Source organism: Castanea sativa, chromosome 5 (genome assembly GCF_040712315.1).
Source record: "Castanea sativa cultivar Marrone di Chiusa Pesio chromosome 5, ASM4071231v1".
Lineage (NCBI taxonomy): Eukaryota > Viridiplantae > Streptophyta > Magnoliopsida > Fagales > Fagaceae > Castanea > Castanea sativa.
Window position 1 is genome coordinate 36,139,374 of NC_134017.1, and position 27,998 is coordinate 36,167,371.

The following is a 27,998-nucleotide window of genomic DNA, read 5'->3' on the forward strand; positions in this document are numbered from 1 at the left end:
TATTACTATGTAGGTATCACCTCCACATTAATGCGGCCAGGGAGTTAGCTGCAAAGTATTTAATGTGGTGGTAGCAGCTTTCTCTTAGATATTTCTCGGCTTCCCTTTGCCCTATTCTCTCATGATGTTTGTCTTTACCAGTAGAATCGTCCGAAGTATTGCTCTCGATGGCAGATCAACTCTTCTAACCTCTACTCTACTGAGCTGAGGAGGCATTTCTCCTCAAACTACCTTCCCAAACCCTCATGACCGTAATTCTTCCATAATTCACTGATTTGTACTTCTTCGCTAACATATACTTGTCCTCGAACTACTAAATGTCCTCGGACAAATCCCATGGCCCAATATACATTCCTGGGCCTCTCATCCCTACAATAGCCGCTCGAAATTCTCTTCTTTTGCTCATCAGAAAAAATGAGGATTTCGATATTATAACAATTCTACTTTTCTCTTACATCACCTCTGTCTATGTAGGTGTCTTTTCAACTGCCTAGAAGCACGCTCCTGATGCTTCGGCATCCAAGACGCACTTGCATTTAATTTCTGTGACTCCATGTGCTCCACGTTCTACGGTACGATGGAAATCCAACAGTTGAAGATTTTATGGGGACTTAGGCGGGAATTCTCCCGCTTGCTTTTCCCCTCATACATATATTGCCTGAAGATTTCATTTGCTTCACTTTTTGCACTCTGAAATCTTAAGAACTAGTCCGAGGAGCCCTTCTTCCATTCTGTAAGTCGTTTTTAGTGCTTTCTTCTTCTCATCTTCTCTTCCGTTTCTTTTATTTAGAGCCCTTTCTTCCTCGACCTCCCTAACTTCACCTTGTCTCGCTACTACCTTCAATTTTTCTTTCACATGGGTAGATTTGCTTACCTAGTAGACACTCCAGAGGGTATAGATAGCTTCAAAATTTAATACTGAATCTCACCGGGGGTTTCCATTAGGTATTTTAAATAGGAGGAATGGCACACTATGAGGCGGAGGGAGAAGTAGGAATCCCTATGATTGCCTTTATAGAGAGATGGATGATAATCTATATGGGTAGAATAACTAGGAATTACTTAATTGCTTAGGAATTACTTAATTGCTCACAGACTTTACCCTACCTAGTGTGCCCCCAATATGTTTAGGATTCTAGGTAGTGTAGATGCCCTCAATGAGAAAATGGTTGTGAACCTCACCCATCATGACGTTAATTGGGTTTACAACTGCCATAAACTAACAGGGTAAGGGTATTACTTAAAAACTAGAGTTCTTGAGGTTAGGCTCATATCGTGTCTCCCTGAGTCTAACAAGGGTATGAATAAGGACTATCTAATCATCTCAGGGGAGTGGCACGATGGGCTTCACTGTCCAACCAAAGAAGGGACACCAGGTGGGGTATTTAGCCTAGGTTTATTACTCTAACAATACCCTTTTTTCTTACTAACATTTCCTTTCCTCACCCTTTCTATTCATACTCGTAATTTTGTTTTTTTTTATATGCACTATTTTCTGACGATATTTTTTTTGATGAACCCGTAGATAAATACTCTGCTATCCTAAACTTTAGTCTTGTTAATGAGCCAGACTTGACAAAAATACTCAAGGCCGAGATATTTGTCCACACAGATGGGCAATTAAGAGTAGCCCATCTCATCCTCGACTACAATCCCCTATCATCCAGCTTTCATGCACCTAAGTATGTGATCAAAGCGAAAGATCGCCGCCTACACTTGATCAACATCACCGTACCGGGTTTTCTTAACCCTAGCCCTACTCTAGAAGGTGTATAACAGGTAGAACTACCCTTCCAGTACACAGCTAAGGAAGAAGCAGCTCTTTCTCAACCAGAAATCAAGGAAGAAGAAGAAGAAGAAAAAGTGGTCTAAGTATTAGACTCCGAGGATGACTTCGAGGTCTTTAACTAGCCCCAATCCCCAAAAACTCCATCTGGTGATTTTAGCCACCTTTTCCCAGTCGAAGTTAGCCACACCCAGGGAGCTTTAACCATTCCTAACGCGATGGTGTTACAATGCAAGACTAAGTCAAGCCTTCTGGACCTGCTTAAGTCCCACACAAGAGGCAATGTGCCCGAAAAGGCAATCCAGACCAAGCCTTCCACCCCTTCAAATACTCAAGCTCCCTAACCCAATCCTATTAACAAGAAAAGGAAAATGGACCAGAAAGGTAAGGAAGTGATGGAGGAAGGAAAATGTCTTCCTTCCAAGGAAGTTGAGCCCTAAAAGGGGAAAGCAGCTAAAACTACTCACACAAGGTCCTTAAGTGAAGGATCCATGGCGGAGATAGGGCATGACCGCCAAGTTAAGGTACCAGCCTAGAACCCCCCCTTGGTGTTGGACGAAGCTCGTCTTCTAACAAATGCTTCTATAAGGAACTTCTAGCATGAGAAGGCTGGGTATGTGGCCAATGTCGTGGAGCAAACCTTTTTGCTGCCCGGAAACGTGGCCGACCTAAGGGCTATGAGGAAACACGAAGTGTTTCTAAGCTTGAAGATAGACCTTCCACTTGTAAGTTTTTTATTATTATTTAGTATTCCTATCACTTTCTCTTATTACCTCATTGTTATTTTTGTTTGTGTTTTTTTTTTTTTTACAAGCTGTTCAATCTGCACACATGGTCAAAGAGTTGGTGACCAACTTCCATAAGCAAATGACGGATGAAGAGGCAAGGTGGATAGCTGCTGTGGAAGCCTTTTCCCTGGCCGAGAAGAGAATCCAAGAACTCAATAACCAACTGACCGAGGCTGACAAGGACAGGAAGAGTGCCGAGGCTGCCTTGCACGTGACCAAGAAACAACTTCGCTTGACTAAGGATCTGTTATCTATAGGTAAGGAGTAGGTAAGGAGCAGATAAGGACCTTGAAGACGAAGCTGGAAGAGGCGGAGAAAGCTGCAGAAAAGGCCAAGTAGGATGGTTACGACGTGAGGGTGGCAAAGACTGAGGAGGCTCTTAGTGTTGAAGTCTTTGGGGTATGTAGAACTTACTGCCTCCAAGTATGGAACGAGGTCCTCAACCAGGCTAGAGTTGAGGCCTCTTTTACCTTTAGAAGAGCAGAGAATGTTTACTATCCCCCTACAATCTGAGCATCAGGCCCTTCAAGCTCCAGAGCTGAAATTGCCTCCAAGAACTCAATAACCAACTAACTGAGGCTGATTGAGAGAGGAAGAGTGCCAAGGCTGCCTTGCACGTGGCCGAGAAACAGTTTTGCCTGACTAAGGATCTATTTTTTGCTGCTAAGGAGCAGATAAGGACCTTGAAGACAAAGCTGGAAGAGGCAAAGAAAGCTGCAAAAAAGGCCGAGCAGGAGGGTTACAACATAGGGGTGGCAAAGATTGAGGAGGCTTTCAGTGCTGAAGTCTCTAGGGTGTGTAGAACTTACTGCCTCCAAGTATGGAATGAAGCCCTCAGCCAGGATGGAGTTAAGGCCTCTTTTTCCCTTAAGAGAGCAGAGAATGTCTACTATCCCCCTGCAATCTGAGCATCTGGCCCTTCAAGCTCCAAAATTGAAATTGCCTCCAAGGAGATGGATCCTAGCAAGGACAGCCCTGCCAAGGCCCTCTTTTCTTCCAATAGTCCTTCTAAAGAGGCAGAATTGACTGAGGTCACTGAAAGGGAGAAGGATACAACCAAAGGAGTGGCCTCCGATGTTACCAAGCCTCCAACTGCGCCCAATGACACCTCTATGGGTAAGGAGGCCTCTCAGAGCGTAGAGATTGTTCTAGCAACCCTTCCTATACCTGCCAAGGAGGATCCCAAGGGCAAAGGTCCAGCCTCCACAACAGCTAAAATTGTCAAATCCACCAAGGCCATAGGAAAAGACAACCCTTCACTGAAGATCAAATAGGGCTTAAGCTAAAGTGTATAGACTTTTTGTTTTTATGTAGCTGTTGTTTACATTTGCAAAGTTTGTACTTATTTTGCCTTTTCTAAGGCTTAACTTAATGGTAATTAAGAGCTTTCTTTTATGCTTGTGTACTTGTGTAAATTCTGATATAACTTTCGCTTTACCTTACATTTAATTGATATAAAAATGAGATATAATTTTATTCAACTTAAGATATACCTATATCCTTGACTTCAGCAATTATCTGTACAAGTGATAGTGTAGGTTCTACAATCTACATAACCAATAGCAGAACAGACTGAACCTTCCAATCTCTAATAAAAAGTAATTTTAACTTCAAAAGCATACCTTACATGTTTGAAACAAACAGCTCATATGACAATGTATACTTTGGGCTTTCCTTTTCAATCTCATAAACCATGTACTTACAATGTCACATGCTCATCCATTTAACATCATATTAAAGCAGTAGTAGGTGTTAATTCACCCATAGTTTATGGTTCGAGGAGCCAAATATGACCAAAGTTCTGTTTAACATCTAGAGAGATACCGAATAGTGTTAATTTACCCAAAGTATATGGTTCGAGAAGCCAAATATGACCAAAGTTCTGTTTAACACATGAATATTTGCTTTTAGGAATATTAATTTACCCAAGGTATGTAGTCCGAGGAGACAGACATGACCATGATTCTATTTGATACTCAAACAAATAATGAGGAGTATTAATTTACCCAAGGTATGTGGTCCGAAGGACCAGACATGACCGAGATTCTGTTCAATACTCAAACAAGTAATCATTAATATTAATTTACCCAAAGTATGTGGTCCGAGGAGCCAGGCATGACCGAGTTTCTATTTAATATTCAAACAAGTAATGAGGAGTACTAATTTACCCAAGTTATGTAGTCCGAGGAGTCAGGCATGACCAAGATTTTGTTAAATACTCAAACAAGTAATGAGGAGTACTAATTTACCTAAGGTATGTGGTCCGAGGAGCCAGACATGACCGAGATTCTGTTTAATATTCAAACAAGTAATAAACATAACACATAATGTCAGAAATAAAAACAGGGCAGAGCTACCTTTCATTAATAATAGTACATTCGCAAGTTATTTACATTCCAAGGACGTGGTATGACATTTTCATCTAAATATTATAGGAAATAAGCACTTATACCAGCTATCGAGGTGATACAGTATGACCTTCCTAATTGGGCCCTAACTTTCCCCATGCTCAGTTTTTTGCAGTACCCACAACCTTTCTTAATACCAAGTCTCCTAAGGCCAAGGGCTTTTCCCTCACCGTTGTATCATATCCTTACTTGAGCTTCTACTGATAAGACGCCAACTGAACCATGACAGTTTCTCTTTGCTCCTCAATTAAATCCAGGCTCTTCTCTAATAGGTTATTGTTGTTGTATGGAATGAACAAGCTTGTCCTCAATGTTGGAAACCCAATCTCTAGAGGGATCACAGCCTCGGACCCATAAGTCATTGAAAATGGTGTTTCCCCTATTGATCGACGAGGGGTAGTCCAATATATCCAAAGGAAATGTGGTAACTCTTCCACCCATTTACCCTTTGCATCATCCAACCTCTTCTTAAGCCCATTCACTATAACCTTATTAACAGTCTTGGTTTGCCCATTCTCCTGTGGATGGGCCGGAGTTGAATATCTATTCTTAATACCTAAATCACAACAGTACTTTCTAAAAGTTTTACTATCAAACCAAAGCCCATTGTCCGAGATGAGGGCGTGAGGAATCCCAAACCAAGTAACAATATTTTTCCACATAAACCTTTTTGCATCCATATCCCTAATATTAGCTAGTGGCTCCACTTCAACCCACTTGGTAAAGTAATCAGTGCCGACTAGAAGTCATCTCCTATTTCCTATTGCCTTAGGGAAATGTCCTACAATATCCAAGCCCCATTGAGCAAAAGGCTAGGGACTAGACTGAGGATTAAGGACACCCCCTACCTGATAAATGTTTGGAGCAAATCTCTGACATTGGTCACATTTCTTTACGTATTCTTGTGCCTCCTTTTGCATACTTGGCCACCAATATCCTTAAGTGAGGGCCCTGTGAGACAGTGATATGCCTCATGTATGACTTCTACAATTCCCTTCGTGTAATTCTTCTAAGAGTGGCTCTACTGCCTCAGGATGGACGCATAGCAAATACGGCCCAGAAAAAGAGCACCTATATAACTTTTGATCCTCAGACAACTAAAAACAAGAGGCTTTTCTTTGCACTTTATCAGCCCCTTCCCTTCGAGCAAAATATCATCCTTAAGGAACATAACTATAGGGTCCATCCAACTAGGTCACACTCTAATTCGATGAATCTGGACCCTCTCTCTTCTTATCTAAGTAGGCTTACATAAATCCTCAACTAGGATAACCCGAGGTAAACTCTGCACCGAGGAGGTTGCGAGAGTGGCAAGAGAGTCAACGTGCGTATTTCTGCTTCTAGGGATTTGTTGTAAAGTGAAAGACTCGAATCTTGATTGCAAGTGCCTAACTTGATTCAAATACCTCTGCATTCTCAAATCCTTAGCCTCCAACTCTCCCTTCACTTGGCTTACAACCAATCTTGAATCCGAGAATACATTTACTGCTCTTCCTCCCATTTTCTGAACCATAGCTATCCCTACCAACAAAGCTTCATACTCAACCTCATTATTTGTGGCCGAGAAGCCCAACCTCAAGGATTTCTCAATAGTGATCCCTTTAGGAGATATCACAACTAGCCCTATTCCAGATCCTCTATGATTAGCTACACCATCAATGTATACCCTCCAAGATAGGGGTCCTTGTAAGGAAACCATTTCAATTGATTTTTCATCCATTAGCTGTTTTTCCCTATCCACTTCCAATGGAGACTTAGTAAACTCGGCCACCAAATCTGCAAGGACTTGGCCTTTAACAGAAGTGCGAGGCACATACTTAATATCAAAAGCCCCTAGGATCGTTCCCCATTTTGCAATTCTCCCGGTGTAATCAGCTTTCCGTAGTAGTAATTGAACAGGAAGTTGGGTTAAAATCACAACCGTGTGAGCTTGGAAGTAATAAGGAAGCTTCCGTGTAGCATGCACTATTACCAAGATGACCTTCTCCAATGGTAGATAATGAACTTCTGCTTCATGCAACGATTTGCTCACATAATAAACTGGCTTCTACACTCCATTGCTAACTTATATCAGTACTAAGCTTACTGTATGAGAGGCTACAGCGATGTAAGCAAATAGAACCTTTTCATCCTCGGGCTTGGACATAATGGATGGCCGAGAAAGATACTCCTTCAGCTGCTGGAAGGCTAGGGCACACTCTTCGGTTCATTCAAATCCTTTCCATTTATGCAACAACTGGAAGAAATGCCTACACTTGTCTACTGACCGAGAGATGATTCGGTTCAAAGCAGTAGTCATTTCTGTTAACTTCTGGACTTCTTTGGGATTTCGATGAGATTGCAAATTGTTAATTGCCCTAATTTGGTCAGGGTTGACCTTAATTTTACGATGAGTGACCATATAACTCAAAAATTTGCATAAGCTAACACCAAAAGAACACTTAAACCGTCAAGACGTAGTTTATGCTTTTTTAGTATTTCAAAAATCTTCCTGAGGTCATTCACATGCTCGGACTCGACCTTATTCTTCACCACCATATCATCTATGTAGACTTCAATGTTTTTGCCAAGTTGAGGCTCAAACATCCTGGTCGTCATCCTCTGATAAGTTGACCTTGTGTTCTTTAGTCTAAAGGGCATTACTTTGTAGTAGTAATTCCCAATGGGTGTAACAAAAGCAGTCTTCTCTTGGTCATTTAGAGCCAAAGGTATTTGATGGTATTCCTGAAATGCATCCAAAAAACTCATTCGAGGATGTCCCACTGTTGTATCCACCAATTGGTCGATCGGTGGCATTGGGAAGGGGTCTTTTAGGCAAGTTTTGTTTAAATTAGTAAAGTTCACACACACTCGTTACTTCCCATTCTTTTTCTTTACTACCACGGTATTGGCCAGCTACTCAGGATAGAACACTTCTTTTATTGCTCCCGCCTGTTTAAGCTTGGTTACCTCCTCATTAATAGCATTAGAATGCTCTTTAGAAGAGCGCCGATGTGGCTGTTTTTTCAGAGTGATAGCTGGATTAACATTTAAGTGATGACAAATAAAACTTGGGTCCACCCTAGGAGCCTTATAAGCGCTCAATGCAAACACGTCAACATTCTTTCTAAGAAACACAATTAGCTCCTTCTTCTCCCAAGGGGGTAACTGGATTCTCACCTGGAAAAACTTCTTCTCGTCATCATCAATGACAATTTTCTCTAACTCTTCACACTTTGCCCCTTTACGGTTGCTTTCGAGGACAAGACTGCTTTCTTTGATTGCTACAAACTCTTCTCTACAAGGGTCTAGGACTCTCCTCCAGTCTAATGCCTAATAACGGCTACTAAACACTACCTAGCCATAGACTGACTCCCGATTAGCTCCTCGACTTAGTCCCCTGATGGATACTTCACCTTCAAGTGCAAGGTGGAAGAAACAGCCCCCAGGGCACGAAGCTAGGGTCTTACCATAATAGCAGTGTAAGGGGAATAGGCATCTACCACAATGAAATCTACCTCTACTACTTCTGATCTTGCCTGAATAGGTAACCTGATTTGGCCATTCGAGATAACTATTTTCCCATCAAACCCTGCTAAAAGAGAATCATAGCAGGTCAAGTCCTCAGGTTTCAGTTTTAGTCCCTTATACAAATCAAGATACATGATCTCTGCACCGCTACCTTGATCTACCAAAACCTTTTTCACATCATGCCCTCCAATCCTAAGGGTAACCATTAGGGCGTCATCGTGTGGTTGCAAGGTTCCCACTTTATCCTCGTCTGAGAAGCTCAAAGTTGGTCGGGTTCTAACCTACTCCTTTTGGGATCAGAGGTCTGATCTTTAGCAAACGACTGGGCTATAGACATCACCCTGGATGGGAGGGAGCCAGTCCTACCTGGTGCAGCAAGAATAACACTAATTGTCCCCAAAGGTGATCTTGAAAAAGTATCCCTTTAAGGTCCTAACCTTGCCTAGCCTCCTTGCCCATTGGGTTGATACAAAAACTGTTTTAACTTCCCAACTCTAACCAGCTGTTCTAAATGACTTCACAAATTCCTGCAATCTTCTATGGTGTGTCCTCGCTCCTAGTGATATTGGCAATGAAGGCTTTGGTTGCGCTTCGTAGGGTCTCCCCCATCTTATTTGGCCATTTAAAATACGGCTCATTCTTAATTTTTTTCTAAAATTTGGTGCACAGGTTCTCGGAACACAGTGCTAACCGTTTGAGCAGCAGTAGATCCAGAATGCCCAACAAAATCTCTTTGAGGTCGATTGTTATTATACCTCTCCAACCTGAAATCCCTTCGATCCTAAGGGAGTACTTTAGCTTTCCCCTTCCCTTGTTGTTGGTCCTTCTCGACCCTTTTGTACTTATCAATATGATCCATGAGCTGACGTACACTCTTAATAGGTTTTCTTGTCAAAGATTTAAAAAAAAAAAATTGTGCTCAGCAGGCAGACCGACCTTGAAAGTCCTTATAGCCACCCCGTCAAAATTTACATCTATCTCATTAAACATCTTCTAGTATCTGTCAGAGTACGTTTTCAGGGTTTCCCCTTCTCGCATGCCCTAGTAAGCTCCTTAAAGGAGTTAATAGAACCTTCCTTCTGACCATTAAACCACCTCATCGCCATAGGCCCCAAACTGGATGGGAATACCTTGCACATCAAGGTCTCATTCTTTAAGTGAACAACCATTCTCTGGTTGAAGTATCTAACATGCTCCACAAGGTCTGTTCTGCCATTATACAGGGTAAATGTTGGTTGTGTAAACTGCTGATGAAGTTTCCCTCCCTCAATCCTTCACGTAAAAGGTGATTTAGAAATCTAGCGCAAGGCGCGGCTCATAGCATCATTTCCCAAGCCTTCGCGAGATGGGCATCTACTTCTTAGCCTATAATGACGCTCCTTATCACACAAAAAATACTCACTAGGTAGAGTCCTTAATCTGGACCTATTTAATTAGATGCTAATTTTTTGCCTTTTTATATTCCAAACTTTCAGTTTCTTAAAACAATTAAAACAAAAAACTAACACATGTTCACTAGTCACCATCACCAGTCCAGCACCACCAACTTCACCGGCTCCACTAGAAAGAGATCACCAACATTATCATCAGCCATCCACTATTGCCGCTAGGTCCACACCTTAGCTGCCAAGTCCACACCTTAGCTGCCAAGTCCACACCAACACATGGGTTTGCTGTGTTTATTTTGCTATGTGGCACGATGCTTCGTGGCTTTCTATTCTTGAAAATTTTCAGTTTCCGTGATGCTGATTGATTAATTGTGGTAATCAAAGTACGAAAAAAAGGTTATGTACTGACTTGTACCAATTTGTGGTTGAATATCTAGTAAATTTTTTTTTGCTAACTAGCTGGCTGGCTTAGGTGTGGACCTGGCAGCAGCAGTGGATGGCCGATGACAATGTTGGTGATCTCTTTCTATTGGAGTCGGCAAAGCTGGTGGTGATGGACCGGTGATGGTGGCTGGTGAACATGTGTTGGTTTTTTGTTTAATTTTTTTAGGAAACTGAAAGTTTGGAATATAAAAGGGCAAAAAGTTAGCATCTAATTAAATAGGTGGACATGTGTCAAATTTTTTATTTGTGGAGCATAGAGTGGAGCAGGGAGAGTGGTATAGAAGATTTGGACTCTCATATTTAACTCCAAAATTAAGAAATAAAACTCTCTTTAAAAATAAATAATTTAGGACATATGGTATAAAATTTGACTTTAATTATAGAATCTAATCCTAGCTGCAGCAAAAGTCTCAACATATGTCAATTGTATTTCATTTTCCCACATTCGTAGACTTGGCAACTCTGTTGCTCTCAACCTTGCAAAACATGCACGACATGTCGCGGGTTTAAAGGTGTGGATGGAGGATGTTCCCCCACATCTCTATTCTGTTTTGTTAACTGACCATGGTTGATTTATTTTAATGAAATTCAAGTCTTGATTCTCAAAATAATAATAATAATAATAATAATCAAAACATTAGTATACTATTTCCGAAATTTAATTAGTAAGACTTTCACTTTTAGAACATATTTTGAATCTTGTACAAAAGAAAGATAAGAAAATTAGATTGAGAAGGGGAAAGGTTTTATTATGTGAAACAATATTTTTCTATCATCTAACATAATGTGTTGGAAACTTTTTTTTTTTTTGACTGAAAGTGTTGGAAATTTCTAAATAAATGATAAGAATATACCCATTTAAGTAAATCTATGACCTCCATTAATTAAATAATTTTTTTGAAAAAACTTTCATTAAAGGTGCATTTGGATATCGCTTATTTTGCTGAAAACTGAAAATAATAAAAAAGAAATTTTGATTACTATTCATAAATGAAAATACTGTTTATTTTTCTATTTGCACTGTTCATGTCCTATGAACAGTGCAAGATGCACGGGTCCAGAAACAAAAAAAAAAAAACAAAAAAAAAAAAAACGCAAAATGCAAAACACTCACTTCCAAAACGCAATCCAAACGCCACCTAATTATAAAAAAATGTTATATCTATAATATTTTTACAATTTTAATTTTTTAGGTTTAAAAAGTTTACTTTCACAAAATATTTTAAGTATTAAATTATTAATTGTAAACTAAAAAGTAATTTTAGTGATATATTTAAAATTAAAAACCAAAAACAATTTACCAAATTAGATTAACTTACTCCAATATTCCCGAAATACTTAACTTACTTATTAAGATAGAAATTGACGTGTCAAATTCGCGTGGCAGATTGATTCTGAATCTAATCATCCATAATCCTAATCCTAGTCGGCATGGGAGTGTGAAAAGGACAAACACAGCATGGAAATTACCGAAGCCTATTGTTTCTCACGGGCTAGCCAATAGTCAATAGCCTCCTCGTGCACTTTTTTTTTTTTTTTTTTTCACACTCACAAAGTCACATGTCACAACTCAACATCTCTTTTCTCGAGATTGTTGCGTATTCCTTCTACTACGCTACGTCACCTTAGTGAATTCACTTGGATTTATTTATTTATTTTTATAAATAAATCTCATTCACTTGTATTAATTACATAATTAAATTAGATAAATAAATAAAACTAAATGTATGTACATATTTTTTATTCACAAATCGTATTTATGGGTAAAAAAAATTAAATGGTAGTGGTGGTTTTTTTTTTTTTTTTCTATTAAACGCAATTTTTCTATTGTGATATATTAATTTATGTATTTTTTTTAGTGAAAATTAATCTATATATATATATATATAAAATAATAATAATAGGTAAAGTTGAAAGAAAATCCAATTAGATTTCAAATTGAAATTCAATTAGAGTCTAATTTTGCACCACATGTCCTATCTAATCTAAGTTTTTTTTTATTTTTGTGCCAAGTGAGTTAATTCTATGTAAAAATTGAGTTTCAATTAGAATTTAATTTTGCGACATGTATCCTATTTAATCTAAGTTTTTTAATTTTTTTTGCGCTAAATGAGTTAATTTCGTCTAAAAAATGAGGAGTTCAATATAAGTAAACTATAAAAAATATAATTTTTAAATGATCTTATATTTATGAGCCTTCTTTTTTATAAAACTAAAAACGATTCAAGTTTATAAGTCATATATATATATATATATATATATATATATATGTCCCATCTAATTGAATTTTTTCAATTTTTATGCCAAATGAGTTAATCTAGTGTAGAAAATGAGAAGTCCAATATAAATAAATCATACAAAACATAATCATATATCTAACACTATATATAAAATTAGAGGAAGAGAGAGTTGGAATGATTTTATTTTTATGAGCATTTTTTTTTTTGTATAACTAAAAACAATTCAAACTTAAAAGTCACACACACACACACACACATATATAAATAGGTAAAGTTTAAAGAAAATCCAAATAGATTCTACAATTGACGTCCAATTTTGCATCATATATCCTAAATTATTTATTTTCAGGGAGATTTTTATTTCTTAATTTTTGAATCAAATATGGGACCATATCAAAAATATTAATTCAAGTGAGTTGTTGTGTACAAAAACCAAATAGTCTAGAATTAATGAACATACAAATATTTTTAAAAATAGACAATTTACATTTTTTATCTAATAACATTCTTACAATACTTTTTAAAGAGTTAAAAAAATATAAGAATGACTATCAATAATATTTAAATTATATATGTAAGAATTATATTATGCATCTTAATGTGTATCTTTTAAGTATATCCATGCATATGCATGGAGTTATAAGCTAGTTCTAATAGTGAAAGAGACTTGTAGGTGTAGCTCAATTTAGCATTTTCACAATTCAAATTCTCTTATTTATTGTAACTATCAAATTATTAAAGCAAAATAAAGTGAAATTAGGAATATTACAAATTTTACCATGTAATCCTTATAAATTAATATGACACTGATCATAAAAAAAATTATAACTATTTAGAGCACTAGCATTAGATGTTGTAAAAAAAAAAGTCATTTTGACACATCATAAAGCTATATTTTCTATTTTAACACACCATTTTATAATACACTCTAAATCAAATGTTTTATTTTACAATTCAATACATTAAAATAATATTAACTCAATTAACTACTATCACTACAACCAACAACCATCGCTTGGTAGTGGCCACCATCTAGCCACTACCGCCACAACCACTCAAAACTACAATAATAAAACCCTAAAATCAGCCCCCTCCACCACACATAACTTGTAGCCACCACCACCACAAACCCTTCACCATGCACAGCCCACCAGCCACCACCACCAACCAAAACTTCCAAAATAAAACCTTAAAATCAACCCAAAACAAAAATAAAAACAAGTTGAGATGAACCCGTGGGCAAGATCTACTGTGCTAGGCAAGATTGACAACGACGAAGGCTGGGCAAGATCGGCCTTGGGTTGAGAACACAAATAGCTGAAGGGATCGGCGGCAGCTAGAGAGGGTGAGACTGTGAGAGTGAGAGGAACAGAGGGGAGAGAGAGAGAGAGAGAGAGAGAGAGAGAGAGGGCTAAGAGGGAGTCCAAATCTTCTATCCCACTTTTCCTGCTCCACTCTATACTCCACTAATAAAAATTTGCCACGTGTTCACCTAATTAATTAAATACTATCATTTATTGACTTATTAATGCTACCGTTATTAATTAATAAGTCAATAAATGATAGTATTTAATTAATTAGGTGAACACGTGGCAAGTTTTTATTAGTGGAGTATAAAATGGAGCAGGAAAAGTGGGACAGAAGATTTGGACTCGCTAAGAGGCAACAAAAGAGAGAACGTTGTGGGATGTTTAAGATTATTGTGTACGCTTCCAAATTTAAGATTTACTATTCACTAATACCAAATATTTTGGCATTTAGAACATTTTATGTGAGATTTTTTTTGTTGTTTGCCAAATATTTTGTATTTGACACACCTGATACTAGTATTCTTACGAATTTAATGTTTTTATTATTTGAAATTGAATTGAAATGAAATTAGGTATTTATATTTATGAATTATATTAATTTTGTAATCTCAACAACACGAGTCATGACATAAACAGGTCCAATTACAAAGATCACAGAAGAAACAACGAAAAGCCAGAAACTCCGGGCATTAAAAGTTTTTTTTTAAAGTAAAAATAACAAGAAAACCTAGTTATAAAAAGAGAAAGAAAAAGAAAAAGAAAAAGAAAAAGTCAGGTGTTGGACCCAAACCCTATTTAAACTGGATCCATGACTTTCCCCTCATCCACCCTCCAACACTTTTTGGTTTCTTTCCCTCCCATACCACACCCACTAGAATTTTTTAGAATTAGAATTAGAAAAGTCGCGTTTCACGAACTTTCTCCGAAACCACGCCCCTCAAAAACGACCAATTTCTTCTCTCTCTCGATTCGATCCCAGAGCATCTATTTTTCTTCTCAGGGTAGGGTTTGCTCGAGAGATACACTTAGGGTTTATATGACCGATTCTTTTCTCTGATCATGCTGATGGCGGACGACGGGTCTGAATTCTGGACACGTGGCGATTTCTCTGCCGTTGATGATGATGGTTGTGATTTTTTTGGTGGTGGCAGCGGCGAGGACTTGTCCATCGACATCAATACGCTGCTTGACATTCTTGGAGAAGATCCCCAGCCTTCTTCTTCACAATTGCAATTGCAGGTCCAATTCAATTCAATTGTGTAGTTAGCTTCTGGTACTTTAAAAAAAAGAACCCTAGATAGTCTCTTTAATCATTGAATTTTGACTCTAAAGGAATAATCAAATGTCGAGGGGGGGTTTATGAATGAGGATTATCATCCTTTGTCGAAGAAATCTCAGCTTAGTAGAGTGTTGTAGGAATGGTGATTTTGGTTTTATACTGTTTCTCATTGTTAATTTTTTATTTCGTATTTGTAGCCTAGCTTACAATTTTTTAATGAATCTGCCGATTTGGATAAGTTCAGAATTAAGGGTTACTTACTATGGATAAGTTCAGTATTATGGGTTGAATTGGTTTCTTTTTCCGTTGAGATGTTAAGAACAGAGTGTGGAATCTGATGGACATGGATTAAGCTTTATGAACTGGAGCTTTGAACTGTCAATTTGATGAGCTTGCTAATCTTTGGGTGTTTTTATTTATTTTTTGGTGGCGGAGGAACTTTTGATGAGTTTCTGCTGACTTTTTGGTGGTTGAATTGCAGAGCAGTCCAGAGGGTTCATCTGTGAAATATGTGTCACAAGGTGAAGTAGCAGCTCCTAATGCTGTAATCAATGACAATCCCCAGTGTCAAAGTGGTAAACCATTTATGCTGGACTTTTTTTTTTTTTTCTCTTCTTCTTCTTCTTCTTCTTCTTCTTCCTTGTTTCTCATGAAATCCCTCAAAATATATTCTCTTTGAGCTAAGTAGTGGGGTATTGATGCCTCCTCAAAGGCCCTCAAACTATCTATCTATCTATATATATTGGGGACATATGGTAATACTCAGTGTTTACATATGATTTTTTTTTTTTTGGTTGATTTTTCTTGCTTATTGTTTAGGACCTCAGATGTCACAAGAAGCACCTTCGTTAGGGCCTGAGTTAATGGATCCTGTCACATTTTATAACTCAGATGCTTCAGATTCTGGGACAGGGGCCTCGGCTGCTTCATTTGATTCTGCTGAAAATTCAGCCATGGCTCCTGACTATAGAAACATGGAACCCCCAACACAGACAGGCTCTCCTGTGCATGCTTGCTCTGCGAGTCTCAAAGACTGGAATTTACAAGTATCAGGCCATGAGTCTTCCTTCACAGGGAGAGCTGGAGTTTCCCCGATTGAGATACCAACATTTAGTACAGCTTCCAGTTTTGCTGATAGAGATGCTCACAATGTTTCAGATTGTGTAGATAACTTGTATGTTGATTTCCCTAACAGTGAAACTGAAGAACAATGCAGGCATGTAGGGGAGGATGTTGATTCCAAATGTATGTAAACTCTTTACTGAGGATATTAATTGTTCTTAAGTATTTGTATAATGGCATTTATGTTTTGCATAGATAGTTTGCCTAGATCATTTTATGGTACGTCATGTTGTTTGTGAAAACTGAGGTGGAAGAACTTACTACATTTTTCTAATGGTTGCAGATCCTTCATACAACCCATTCTTTAACAGCTTTGGTGTAAATTCTGCACACTATGGTGCTTTTGCTGAAAATAGTATGGATACCTTCAGACCTCCCCAAGAAAATATTCCGTGTTCCTATATGGGAATATCATTAAGGGATGCAGATTTGTCTTCCCAAAATGTTACTTCTACTGAGTCTACTATCTGTCAAAGTTCTGATGTTATAAGTAACTTCACTGACCATTATTCTCCTATGCAATATTACATGGCTACAGATGATACATTTGATTTCTCACGGCATCATTTGCCTAGTAGTTATAGTTCTCAATTTTCAATGGGTAATCCAGAAATGATGACTAACACGAAGGATGAAATAGGGGAATTCTCAAATGAGAGTGCATGCTCAAGTAGTAAGGTGATTTTGAATGGCCAGAGGGGAATAATGGGTAGATCTGTCTCAGAGGTGTCAATGCCTAATCAGTCATATTTTTTATGTGAAGGCAATAATTATATGTCATCAATCAGTGGAAATTCATCATCTGATACTGAAAATTGTTCTATTGATGACAAGGCGTCGAAGAAACTGTTGATTTGTACTCAGTCATACTTGTCCAGCAAAGACCAAGCAACTTGTGTAAAGGATGAAGTAACTGATGAATTCATTGCACCTAGTAGCCATTCTGTGGAAGTAATTGATGAAGCTGTTAGTAGAAAGTCTTCTTACAGTGCTGATGCCAAACTTTGTGTTGACAAAGATGTGAAGCAGTCATCTGGTATTTCACATTCTCAATCAAGTCAGAAGCACATTCATGTAAAACATGAGAAAGAAGATGTGATTATTGCGTCTAAGAGAGCTTGTCATTCTCAAGATATAGCTAGTCAAATTGTTAGTAGATTTCCCACTAGTGGTGGACATTTGAATTCAAGTGCGATGGAACAATATGTGCCCTGTGCTCAGCCATCCATGTTGAGCAAGATTCAGTTGGATTGCATTAAGGGTGACAGTGAGACTAAACTGGTTCAATCTAAGACCGTGGGTTCTCATTTATCAGAAGTCACCCTTGATTTAAATTGTAAAAATTTTTCAGGCGAATACCATGTTGAGGACTCTGATATATGTATTATTGAAGATATGAGTCATCCTCCACACACAAATTATTCTCCAGCAATTGGGAACTCACTTATTACTTCACAACATTCTACATTTAGTGATTCTGTTCATTACACAGGAGTAGGAGGAACGAGGATTAAGAGTGATGAAAGATATATTTTACGAGTTGCATTGCAGGTTAGCTCTATTAGTTCGGGATTATCATCTTTAGTTTCTCTTGTTCTGGAAATATAACGCATCTATGGAATGCGAGAGGCTCCTATCTTTTAATTTAATATGATTTAAATTATATGTTGATGGTAATTTGTCACTGAAACCTTGTTGAAATTACAGTGTTCTATTCATTTCAGGATCTTTCGCAGCCAAAGTCAGAAGCTAGTCCACCAGATGGGGATTTGGCAGTCTCTCTTTTAAGACATCAGGTTTTAATTGTTCCATAATGTTATTTCTCTTTGAATTTAGGATGTTTGGGTTTTTTGGAATTCTGAGGTTTAAAATTGGGCAATGACATCTGAAGGTAGCAGAGAACATTTATGAGGACTTGAGAAGCAGTTTTAGGGCCCAATTAGAATCTTGTGATCAAGTGTGCAGGTGTCTTTTACAGCAATGTGATATGTACTCCGATGTGGGTGTTGATGCTTAGAGGCATTGCTACTCTATGCCAAAGAAGAAATGCTTACGAAATCTTAGTTTGCGTGATATTAAAAAGTGATTTTATTGTGTGATTATGGAAATCACTTCTAATTGCCTCTTCTGAGAAATTTAGTAAATAAGGTAGCGTTGGCATGCAAGCTTTAGATGATCCCTTATAAATGATCAAATAGCAAGCACTGTAAATTTGTTTTTGTTTGTTACAAACGTAAGCTATGAAATGGGTTATTGTATTCCAGCAAATGGAAAGAAAGATTGCCTAGGCTCTAGGAGTTACTCCCCCCTATGCTTCGTATTAGTGAAAAAAAAGAGAACAAACTTTCTACACTAATTAGAGTTTATTTTCCTCACTTGTGGATGGGGATCTTTGTATGAGAGTGTAGAATAGTTTTTTCGTGGTTAGCATGTTAACATCTATGAAGCCCGGGTGTGGATTTGGGTTCGGGTGCGGGTGCGGGTGCGGGTGCGGGTGTTGGATTGGACAATTTTTGAAAAAGTAGGGTGCGGGTGCAGGTGCGGTGGGATATGTTTACTAATAAATTATTAAATATATTTTTATTTACAAATTATTAAATATATTTTCATATAATGGTAAACATATACCAATTTAAGAGCAATAATAACTACAAATAATTCAGTAATTTCAATTTAAGTTGTTTAACCTACAAATAATTTGACAAACATAAAATAAGTTAATAACTAAATAAGAAATCAACTCAAGTTTTTATTTTTTATTTTTTACATGTATTTCGGCCAATCTCTCGGCAGATTTAGGCCGGATTCGGCCAGTTTCTGGCCGGTTTTGGCCCAAATCGGAGCCAAATAGGCCCAAATTGGAAAACAAAAAAAAGGACGCGAATCGGCGCGTTGCCCCAGTGTCGGGTGTGGCAGCCCTGGAGCTACACCCGTGCTTTCTAGGTTAAATCTACTTCCACTTGCTTGCTCATTCTGTGCTCTTTATAATTCCAACAATAGTATTCAAAAGTAGAACTAGATTCTGCCTTACTGCTTTGGTGACTGCTTTTTGTTTGCCTGTCTATTGAATGTTTGTCTGATTGTTGACCCGTTTATTTTTAACTGATTTCCTGGACAGAGAATTGCTTTGTCATGGATGGTTCAAAAGGAGACAGCTAGCTTCCACTGCTCTGGAGGGATTCTTGCAGATGATCAGGTTGATGTTCTCTCCTCTATTAAATTTTTTACACCACTTGATTGTAAGATGCCAAGGAACTGTGCTTAATTTTCTTCTGGGATTATATAACCATGTTCTTGCAGGGACTGGGAAAAACAGTATCAACAATTGCACTTATACTCAAAGAGAGGCCTCCATCTTTTAGAGCCTATCAAAATGTAAAACAAGGGAAGTTAGAGACTCTAAATTTGGATGAGGATGATGATGCTCCTCCTGCACTTAATGGCATGAAGCAAGATGCTAATTCACTTCAAGTGACATCAAATAGTCTGATGAAGAGCATGAACTCTTTGGTCCAAACTAAGGGAAGGCCATCTGCTGGAACCCTTATTGTTTGTCCCACTAGCGTTCTACGGCAATGGTTTGAGGAATTGAATAGTAAGGTAACCAGCAAAGCTAATCTCTCTGTGCTGGTATACCATGGAAGCAACAGGACAAAAGATCCTTATGAGCTGGCCAAATATGATGTTGTCCTCACAACATATTCAATTGTCAGCATGGAGGTCCCAAAGCAGTCTCTTGTTGATGAAGATGATGATGAGAAAGGGAAACTAGAAGATGATACTGGCTTCTCGTCCAGTAGGAAAAGGAAATGTCCTAGTTCTGATAAAAAATGTTCAAAGAATAAGAAGGGTTTGGATAGTGCACTGCTTGAGTCTGCTGCACGTCCTCTTGCAAAGGTGGCATGGTTTAGGGTTGTCCTGGATGAGGCCCAGAGCATCAAGAATCACAGAACTCAAGTGGCTCGTGCCTGTTGGGGTCTTCGTGCTAAACGTAGATGGTGCTTGTCTGGCACTCCAATCCAGAATGCAATTGATGATCTTTATAGTTACTTCAGATTTCTCAGATATGATCCTTATGCTCAATATACATCATTCTGTTCCACAATAAAGGTCCCAATCAATAGGAGTCCAAGCAAAGGGTACAAAAAACTACAAGCTGTCTTGAAGACAATAATGTTACGCCGCACTAAAGGTGATGCTTATTTTATATTTTACTTTCTGGATTTGTTTATATACATGTAGAAATTGTTAGACATGTTAAATTCTAATTCGCTATCCCATCTTGATGCTTATTGCTGGGCTGGTTTCTGATTCTGTGTCTTGTGATCATGAATACTCTTTCACAAATGGTCAGGCTTGCCTGGATGCTTTCGGAAATATTTCTCAATTGTTTTTTCTACATTTTGAAATATTCACTCTCTCTTTTTTTTGTGTGTGTGTGTGTGTGTGTGTGGCTAAAATGCAAAATCCAACCTCTAAGTTTTATCAGATTTCATTTTAGTCCTCTAACTTTGTTTTCATTCATTTCAGTCCTCAACTTTTCTTTCATTCATAAACTGATGTTTTGCTACTAGAAATCATGGAATCTATAATATATATATATATATAGAGTGGAAGCCTTTGACTTTTTCATGACTGATTCTAATATTTCTGCATAAGCTTTTGTAAGCCACATTTTTATTCTAATATATATTGTTATTTTAAACTAATTGGAAATCAGCTTTGTTTTAGACAAAGCAACCAAACACAAATAAATTATTTTCTTTGAATTATCTAATTTGAATTTTTATCTATTAATCTATATTATTATTTAAGGGGCTTTCCCTGTTTGGATTCCTTATTTTTTAATTAAAAAATGCCTCTACAGCCCTATGTTTAAGTAGAGACAAACTAAAGGACAATCCAGTAAAAATGCAACTCTAACTCCTACTAAAACATTGCCTAAAACATAGGACCACTCTCCTATTAATTTTCAAATTTATTTATTCACTTATAAATTAGATTTTTAAAATAAAAATTATATATATATATATAAATAAAAAAATGCAGTTTTTTTTTTCTACAAAATAGGACCACTAAAAAAAAAGAAAGTCTAATCGCATGCGCGAAGTGTGTGTGATGAGGCTAGTACTTATTAATTATATATGTATCATATATAATTTTGTTTTGGTATAAATTTTCCTTGCATTGCATGGGTTAGCGACTATTTAATTGATTTTTCCTGTGGTTTTCTGTGGTTTGCTTCGAGGCTGGTTACTGTGGCTTTTAATTAACATTTGTGGGTACAGTGATAAACACAGCTTTATGTTATCCATTGGGAAAGTATTGCATATTGGTTCACCTATCAACATCTAGGATCCATGAATATCCTGTCCAACTTCGTATGACTCAATAATTTAAACTGTACCTTGCCTTTTTTGGGGCTTTATTTTGTTTTATATGTCTATGCATCAACTCTCTACTGTTAATTTTAATTTTCTATGCAGTTGAATTCTTATAGTTAAGTACTGATGTGAAATGGTACTGCTCTGAGATATGATTATCTGATGGGAAAATAATTGTTTTCTGTAGACACACTTCTTGATGGGGAACCTATTATTAACCTACCACCAAAGTTTATAGAACTGAAAAAGGTGGATTTTTCAGATGAGGAACGTAATTTCTACTCCAGATTAGAGGCTGATTCACGTGCTCAGTTTCAAGTATGGTTTCATTAAGGAACTTTGGAGTTTGTTTCCTTTCTTTTCCTTGACATTGCATTGTTTTGATTTTTAAAAAAGCTTAATTTTGCTAGTTTTTATAATCATATTCTATTGATGTGGTGGTCATTTTATTTGCTTTAGATGGGTATTTCAACTGCATATTGTTTGTCATGCAGGAATATGCAGATGCTGGAACTGTCAAACAAAATTATGTTAACATCTTGCTGATGCTCTTGCGCCTTCGACAAGCTTGTGATCACCCCCTTCTTGTTAGGCCTTATGATTCAAGTTCTTTATGGAGATCCTCAGTTGAGATGGCAAAGAAGCTTCCTCAGGAAAAACAAATTTGGCTTTTGGATCGTTTAGAAGCATCTCAGGCAATTTGTGGCATCTGCAATGTATGTACTGACTTTTCCTTTCTCTATGGTTCTTGTTTGCGTGTGCACATGTATGCAGGTGTGCCTGCTTTAGTGTCGTTAGTTAAAGCGGTTTCAAACCATACTTTTCATAAACAGCTTTTTTAAACTTCCATTTTTTTTTCCTAGGTACAATTGTTTCAAAAAGCCCTATTTTCCAAAAACTAAAATGTAAGCTGTACCAAACCAGCACTTAATTGTTAAGATTTTTCTTTTTATTATTATTATTATTATTATTATTATTATTATTATTATTATTATTATTATATTTAAATTTTTTACATCTTTTCTATGGTTGCCTTCCTGCAGTAGATTTTTGTGTATGACATTTGGTCTTGTATACATGTTCTCGCAGTTTTCTAGAAATTCTTGTAAATTTGTGTGGTTAGTGCTGGTTTTAGCACAACTTGCATTTGCCTCTGTGCTCTGATCTGTGTACCAAAACTTTTATACTTTTTTCATCAATTTATTGTTGTAGCCAATGAGCTCTAGTTCAAATGGCAATTCCTCTCCTTGTACAAGGTGGAGGGTGAGGTTGTGGATGAAAGACCCACTATGTAATTTTTTTTCTCTTGGATAAGAAGACCCACTATGTATAACTTACCAGTCAAAAAAATTTTCTTGATTGTAGTAGAGTTCAATCAGGTGGATTCTTCTTCTATTCTCTTTTTTTATATATTAAGATCTGACTGTACATGAGTAGAAGTAGCATTTACTGTTCACTAGTTTATCAAGAATTAGTGTAATTATAAGAAAATTAACTAAATAAAGAGAATGGGGTTCATTATTTAGTGGTTGAGTTGTAGGATGGAATAGCTAAGATATTGTCCTCCAATTCTTATTTGGAATGCTTGGCAAGAGCAATGACAAGGGCATTAGCTCTTAAGGATGTCTAATCTCAGAGTGGAACAAATTACTCAAGTGGAATGCCCATTTTCATGATTGAATTTGTTTCCATCTTATCTGTGTTATTCAGTCTCAAATAAGCAAGATGTTACAAAGCAAATTCAGAATTATATTTTTGATGCAGGACAAAATCAAAACTGATGCAACACTGAATTTGAAGAGAGAGGGTGGGGGGGGGGGGGGTGGGGTGAACTAGTGATGAGCACTGAATTAAATAAAACTAAATTAAAATAACATTTTCATTGTGTGTCCCATATCAATTTCTACATAACTGGTGTTTGTGCCTTGTATGAAAGCGAGAGGTGCTATGGCTTTGATATGCTGGACAATTACATTTCTTAGATGAATGTATTAGATGCCTCTGTAGTGAATAAGGGAAAGTAACCAGTTTAACAAATTAGTGGTTGCTGAATCTTTTTTTTTTTTGTTGAGAAACAAGAACTGCTAAATGCGTGTGCGTGCACGCGCGCACACACTTAATTACAGTCTCACCAAGCTCCAACACACACTTAATTACACTCTCTCACCAATTTCAATTAGTGGTTGCTGAATCTGGTATGTCCAGGTCTATTTCTTTTGAAAGGATCCTCTATTATTTTTTTTACTTGATCTATTTATAAAAAAAAAAACCCTTTACTTCATCTATTGGCACTAATTGATGTTAAACAACCAAGCTACCATTATGATGGAAAAATGGTATAATAATAGCAGGTATATCTTTACACTCTGGTTCTTGTCATTTTATACTCTTAATGAATGTGTTTTTCTTGATCTTATCAAAAAAAAAAAAAAATTGTGTTTATCATGAGAATATCACTATGATGAGTACGTGGTTAACTCTCTCAATTATGGTGTATATTTAGAACTCCCTCTCTTCTGCAATAACTACTACCTATGCCTTTTCTTTTTAAATTCCATGGAGTTTTTCTTGCCAAATTAAAAATTGATGTGGTTTTTCTGTTCTGACAATCCTGCTAAATTCTCTATAGGATCCTCCTGAAGATGCTGTTGTTTCAATTTGTGGTCATGTTTTCTGCCATCAATGCATTAGTGAACATCTTATTGGTGATGATAAGCAGTGCCCTGTGACAAATTGCAAAGTTAGACTGTTTGCATCTTCAGTGTTCTCCAAAGCCACACTGAACAGTTCTCTCTCTGATGAGCCTGGTCAGGATGGTTCCCCCAATCGTTCTGTTTCTGAAGTTGTTGATGCAGCTGAGCATTTTTATGGGGGTAACTCGTATAATAGTTCTACCAAAATTAAGGCTGCTCTTGAGGTCCTGCATTCATTGTGTAAACCGCAAGGTTGTTCTTTAAGAGCTAGTTCTGCACAGAGCACTCTTGATGAAAATGCCATCTGTCACAACAACTCTGATGGAGAATTGTGTGAGGATAATGCTGATAGACAACATTTGGCTGTGGAGAGAAGTTCTAATAATTCAGTGAAGGTAGTTGGAGAGAAAGCCATAGTGTTTTCCCAGTGGACGAGGATGTTGGATTTGCTTGAAGCTTGTCTTAAAAATTCTTCCATTCAGTACAGAAGACTTGATGGAACAATGTCTGTTCTTGCCAGAGATAAAGCTGTGAAGGACTTTAACACCCTCCCAGAGGTTTGTGGGAATCATAGCATCTCTTAATATTTTTAATTGAATTTATGGGTTTTTCCAATCATTGTAGAGGGAGAAGGATGATCAAAGTATTTAGACATTTAGTCAACGTACTTCCCCTTGGACACATCTAAAATTTGAATTTTTTTGGCAGGTGTCTGTGATGATCATGTCTCTGAAAGCTGCTAGTCTTGGTCTCAACATGGTTGCAGCTTGCCATGTTCTTCTGCTGGACCTTTGGTGGAACCCTACTACTGAAGATCAAGCAATTGATAGAGCACACAGAATTGGGCAAACGCGTCCTGTTACAGTTTTGCGGTTAACAGTGAGAGATACGGTTGAAGATCGTATATTAGCCCTTCAGGTATTCTTGTAAATTATCTCTTTTATTTATTGTTAAGCTTTTTCAATCAGCAATTTGTCGACATTGATGACTTTGTAGTTCTCTTGACAATCTGGTTTTGTATTTCCTGTCTCCTGATATTCTTCTGTTGTATCATATCAAATTTATGGAACATGATGAATTTGGGAACAAGGAATCACCTTATTTTGGAGAGGTATATGCATGGTTGAAGACTTTTTCTACTTGTTTAACTGAATTTATTTGCCAAATCTATATGATGTCCTATCCCATTAAAATCCCTCCCATTTTTTCTCTACCTACTCGACCATGGCCGTAGCATTTGGAGTTAATGACCAAGGTCTCATCCATGGTTATTTAACCCTGTAGGTTCAAATAAAATTTAAATAAAAATTAAATATATTTTCAAAAAAATTTAAAAGTTTAAAGTTGATGGATCAATTCTACAAAATACAAAACATATATAAAATATCCGTGGTAAAAGATTTATGATAAAATACCTAATGAAAAATATTACTTATTGCACACTATAAGGTAAAATATAAAGAGATCAACAGATTTTTATTTAATTAAAATGAATAGCAATCACAAAATCCTTAAGCTATAGTAGATAGATATATAGTGTTAACATTCAAACAAATACCAAGATGATAAGTCATAAAAGTGGGCTCTAGTTAGCTCAACTAATAAGGTTACTAAAAAAAATTGTTAGCTCAACTAATAAAGTCTTTCTTGTGGTCGAATTAGAGATTTGGGGTTCAAACCTTGATTGATGATAAAGTGAGTAGACGCTATAGGTTGAAATTCTATTCGTGTATATATATATATATATATATATATATATATATTGAGCTAACTTGTTAAAGAAATATCAAATATATAACAAAGATTCTGAAAGAAAAGATAACATGTCACATATATTGAGAATATCAACACAATTATAAGTTAAAATAATTCATATAGAGAAAAAAATCTTATGAAAGAAAGTCAAATTTTTTTATGTAAATTAAGAGATACATTTATGGAAATAATAAATCATGAAATATATTATGTTTGTTGATCTCTTTCCTTAATATAGCATTTTTCATGTACCCAAAATCACTTGTATCTAATTTTTTAAATTATTTTTTATTAATAGTTTGACATTTTGGTCTTTCAATTTTATTTTTTCAAAAGACCAAAATGTCAAACTATTTATAAAAATTAGATAAATGAGTGATTTGAAGTACATGAAAAAGTACAAACCGGGTTGAATGGGGTTACAAAGAACCCCCAGGGTTTGAATGGGGTTTCACCGGGCCAAATTCTTAAACAGTCTAATTAGTCCAAACTGGTCTAAGAATCAAGTATCGAGTCTTTACTTCACTGATCTGACTGGCTGGGTCAGTTTGGGTTTAATAACTATTGTCTTGCCAACTTCGAGGTGGTTGTCATTGATGACAGATATCAGAGCAATGATGTCCTCCCAGGGAGCTGGTTTGAAGGAGATGGTGGCCATTAGAAACCTTCCCGTTCTTTCTGAATGTACTCGACAGTGGTTGTAACATTTGGGTTTAATTACCATATATATATTTTTGGATGATTGGGGGAATGTGAAAAGTAAATAGATCAGTGTTAGGTGACACTTGTTGACTTCTGATTTTATTGAAGCTTCAACTAAATCCAGTTTGATGACAGAATGATAATATCAACATGGGTAAAATGGTATGAAAAGTGATCATATTCATGTGGGTAATGCATATTCGTGATGATGTGGCACTAATTCTGCATATCAGTGATGTTCGGGTGGGCTTGGCCTGCTGTGATTTGGGTACATGGCTTAGGTATTTGTTTTGTCAAGACAGTTGACAAAGATATCTTGTTTTAGAAAAGCCATCACATGTTGTCTAGGCCAACAAAATGAGCTTTGTTTGTCTGCACTGTAGTTTTTTGGAGTTGGATGTTCTGTTCTCAGCTCAACCTTTTGCAAATTTTATGATAATTTGACTGCAACCAAAATTATAATTACCCAAGATACTAGTCAGGGTCTCTTGTTCTGCGCCATGCAGCTCCGTGTCTTAATTTAGATATCATCATTCATAATGACTGATATCATTTTTGTACCTGAAATTGTTCTTGATCTTGTTTGTGATTTCTCTGATTTTAGTTTTTTCTCATGTGGGATGCACTGGTTTTTGCAGCAAAAGAAGAGAGAGATGGTTGCAGCTGCATTTGGAGAGGATGGAACTGGTGGTCGTCAGACGCGCCTTACAGTGGAAGACCTGAAATACCTGTTTATGATGTGATTAGGGAGTTATTTTAGGTTTGACAGATTTTATTTTCTAACGCAGGTTATCAATAGGTTTGTTTTTGGCAGTGGCAGGGTCAGCAACAGCTCAATTATTTGGACAGTGTCTCTGATAATAGATCTGAAAGGAGTAACAAGAGGCTATATTGAGGAAAATTTTCTGTGAATAGTCTATATAGAATCACATGATCCATTCTTTTTCCTTAAAATTCTTGTTTGTTAGGGAATTGATCCCTCTCAATCTTCCTCAGTCTCTCATCACATTGTATAGGATGTGGAGATCAGTAGTCTACACTTTACAGCAAGTATATTCACTGGAAAAATGTTTCTTCCAATTGTAAATGATAGTAGATTACCTTTTTTTTTTTTTTGGTTTTTATTTTTTATTTTTGTGATACAGAGCTTACAAGTCTTAGGTTGATTAAAAAAATTTGATTTTATCAA

At 36.8% G+C, this 27,998-nt stretch overlaps 2 protein-coding genes across 2 annotated transcripts; one reads left to right on the forward strand and one right to left on the reverse strand.

The window, feature by feature from the left end:
- Window positions 1-6,219: 6,219 nt before the first annotated feature.
- Window positions 6,220-8,698, reverse strand: LOC142635114 (uncharacterized). The gene is made up of 4 exons (XM_075809327.1): window positions 8,432-8,698; window positions 7,932-8,294; window positions 7,488-7,706; window positions 6,220-7,029 (listed from the first exon to the last, which is right to left on the reverse strand). The coding sequence occupies exons 1-4, from the start codon at window positions 8,696-8,698 to the stop codon at window positions 6,220-6,222; spliced, it is 1,659 nt and encodes a 552-aa protein (XP_075665442.1).
- A 6,059-nt stretch (window positions 8,699-14,757) lies between these two features.
- On the forward strand, window positions 14,758-27,998 carry LOC142634513 (helicase-like transcription factor CHR28). The gene is made up of 12 exons (XM_075808825.1): window positions 14,758-15,113; window positions 15,635-15,728; window positions 15,973-16,398; window positions 16,559-17,826; window positions 18,000-18,071; window positions 19,394-19,471; window positions 19,576-20,467; window positions 21,847-21,977; window positions 22,154-22,375; window positions 24,289-24,909; window positions 25,061-25,270; window positions 27,448-27,998. Exons 1-12 carry the CDS (start codon window positions 14,934-14,936, stop codon window positions 27,550-27,552), a joined length of 4,299 nt encoding a protein of 1,432 aa, XP_075664940.1. The 5' UTR covers window positions 14,758-14,933; the 3' UTR covers window positions 27,553-27,998.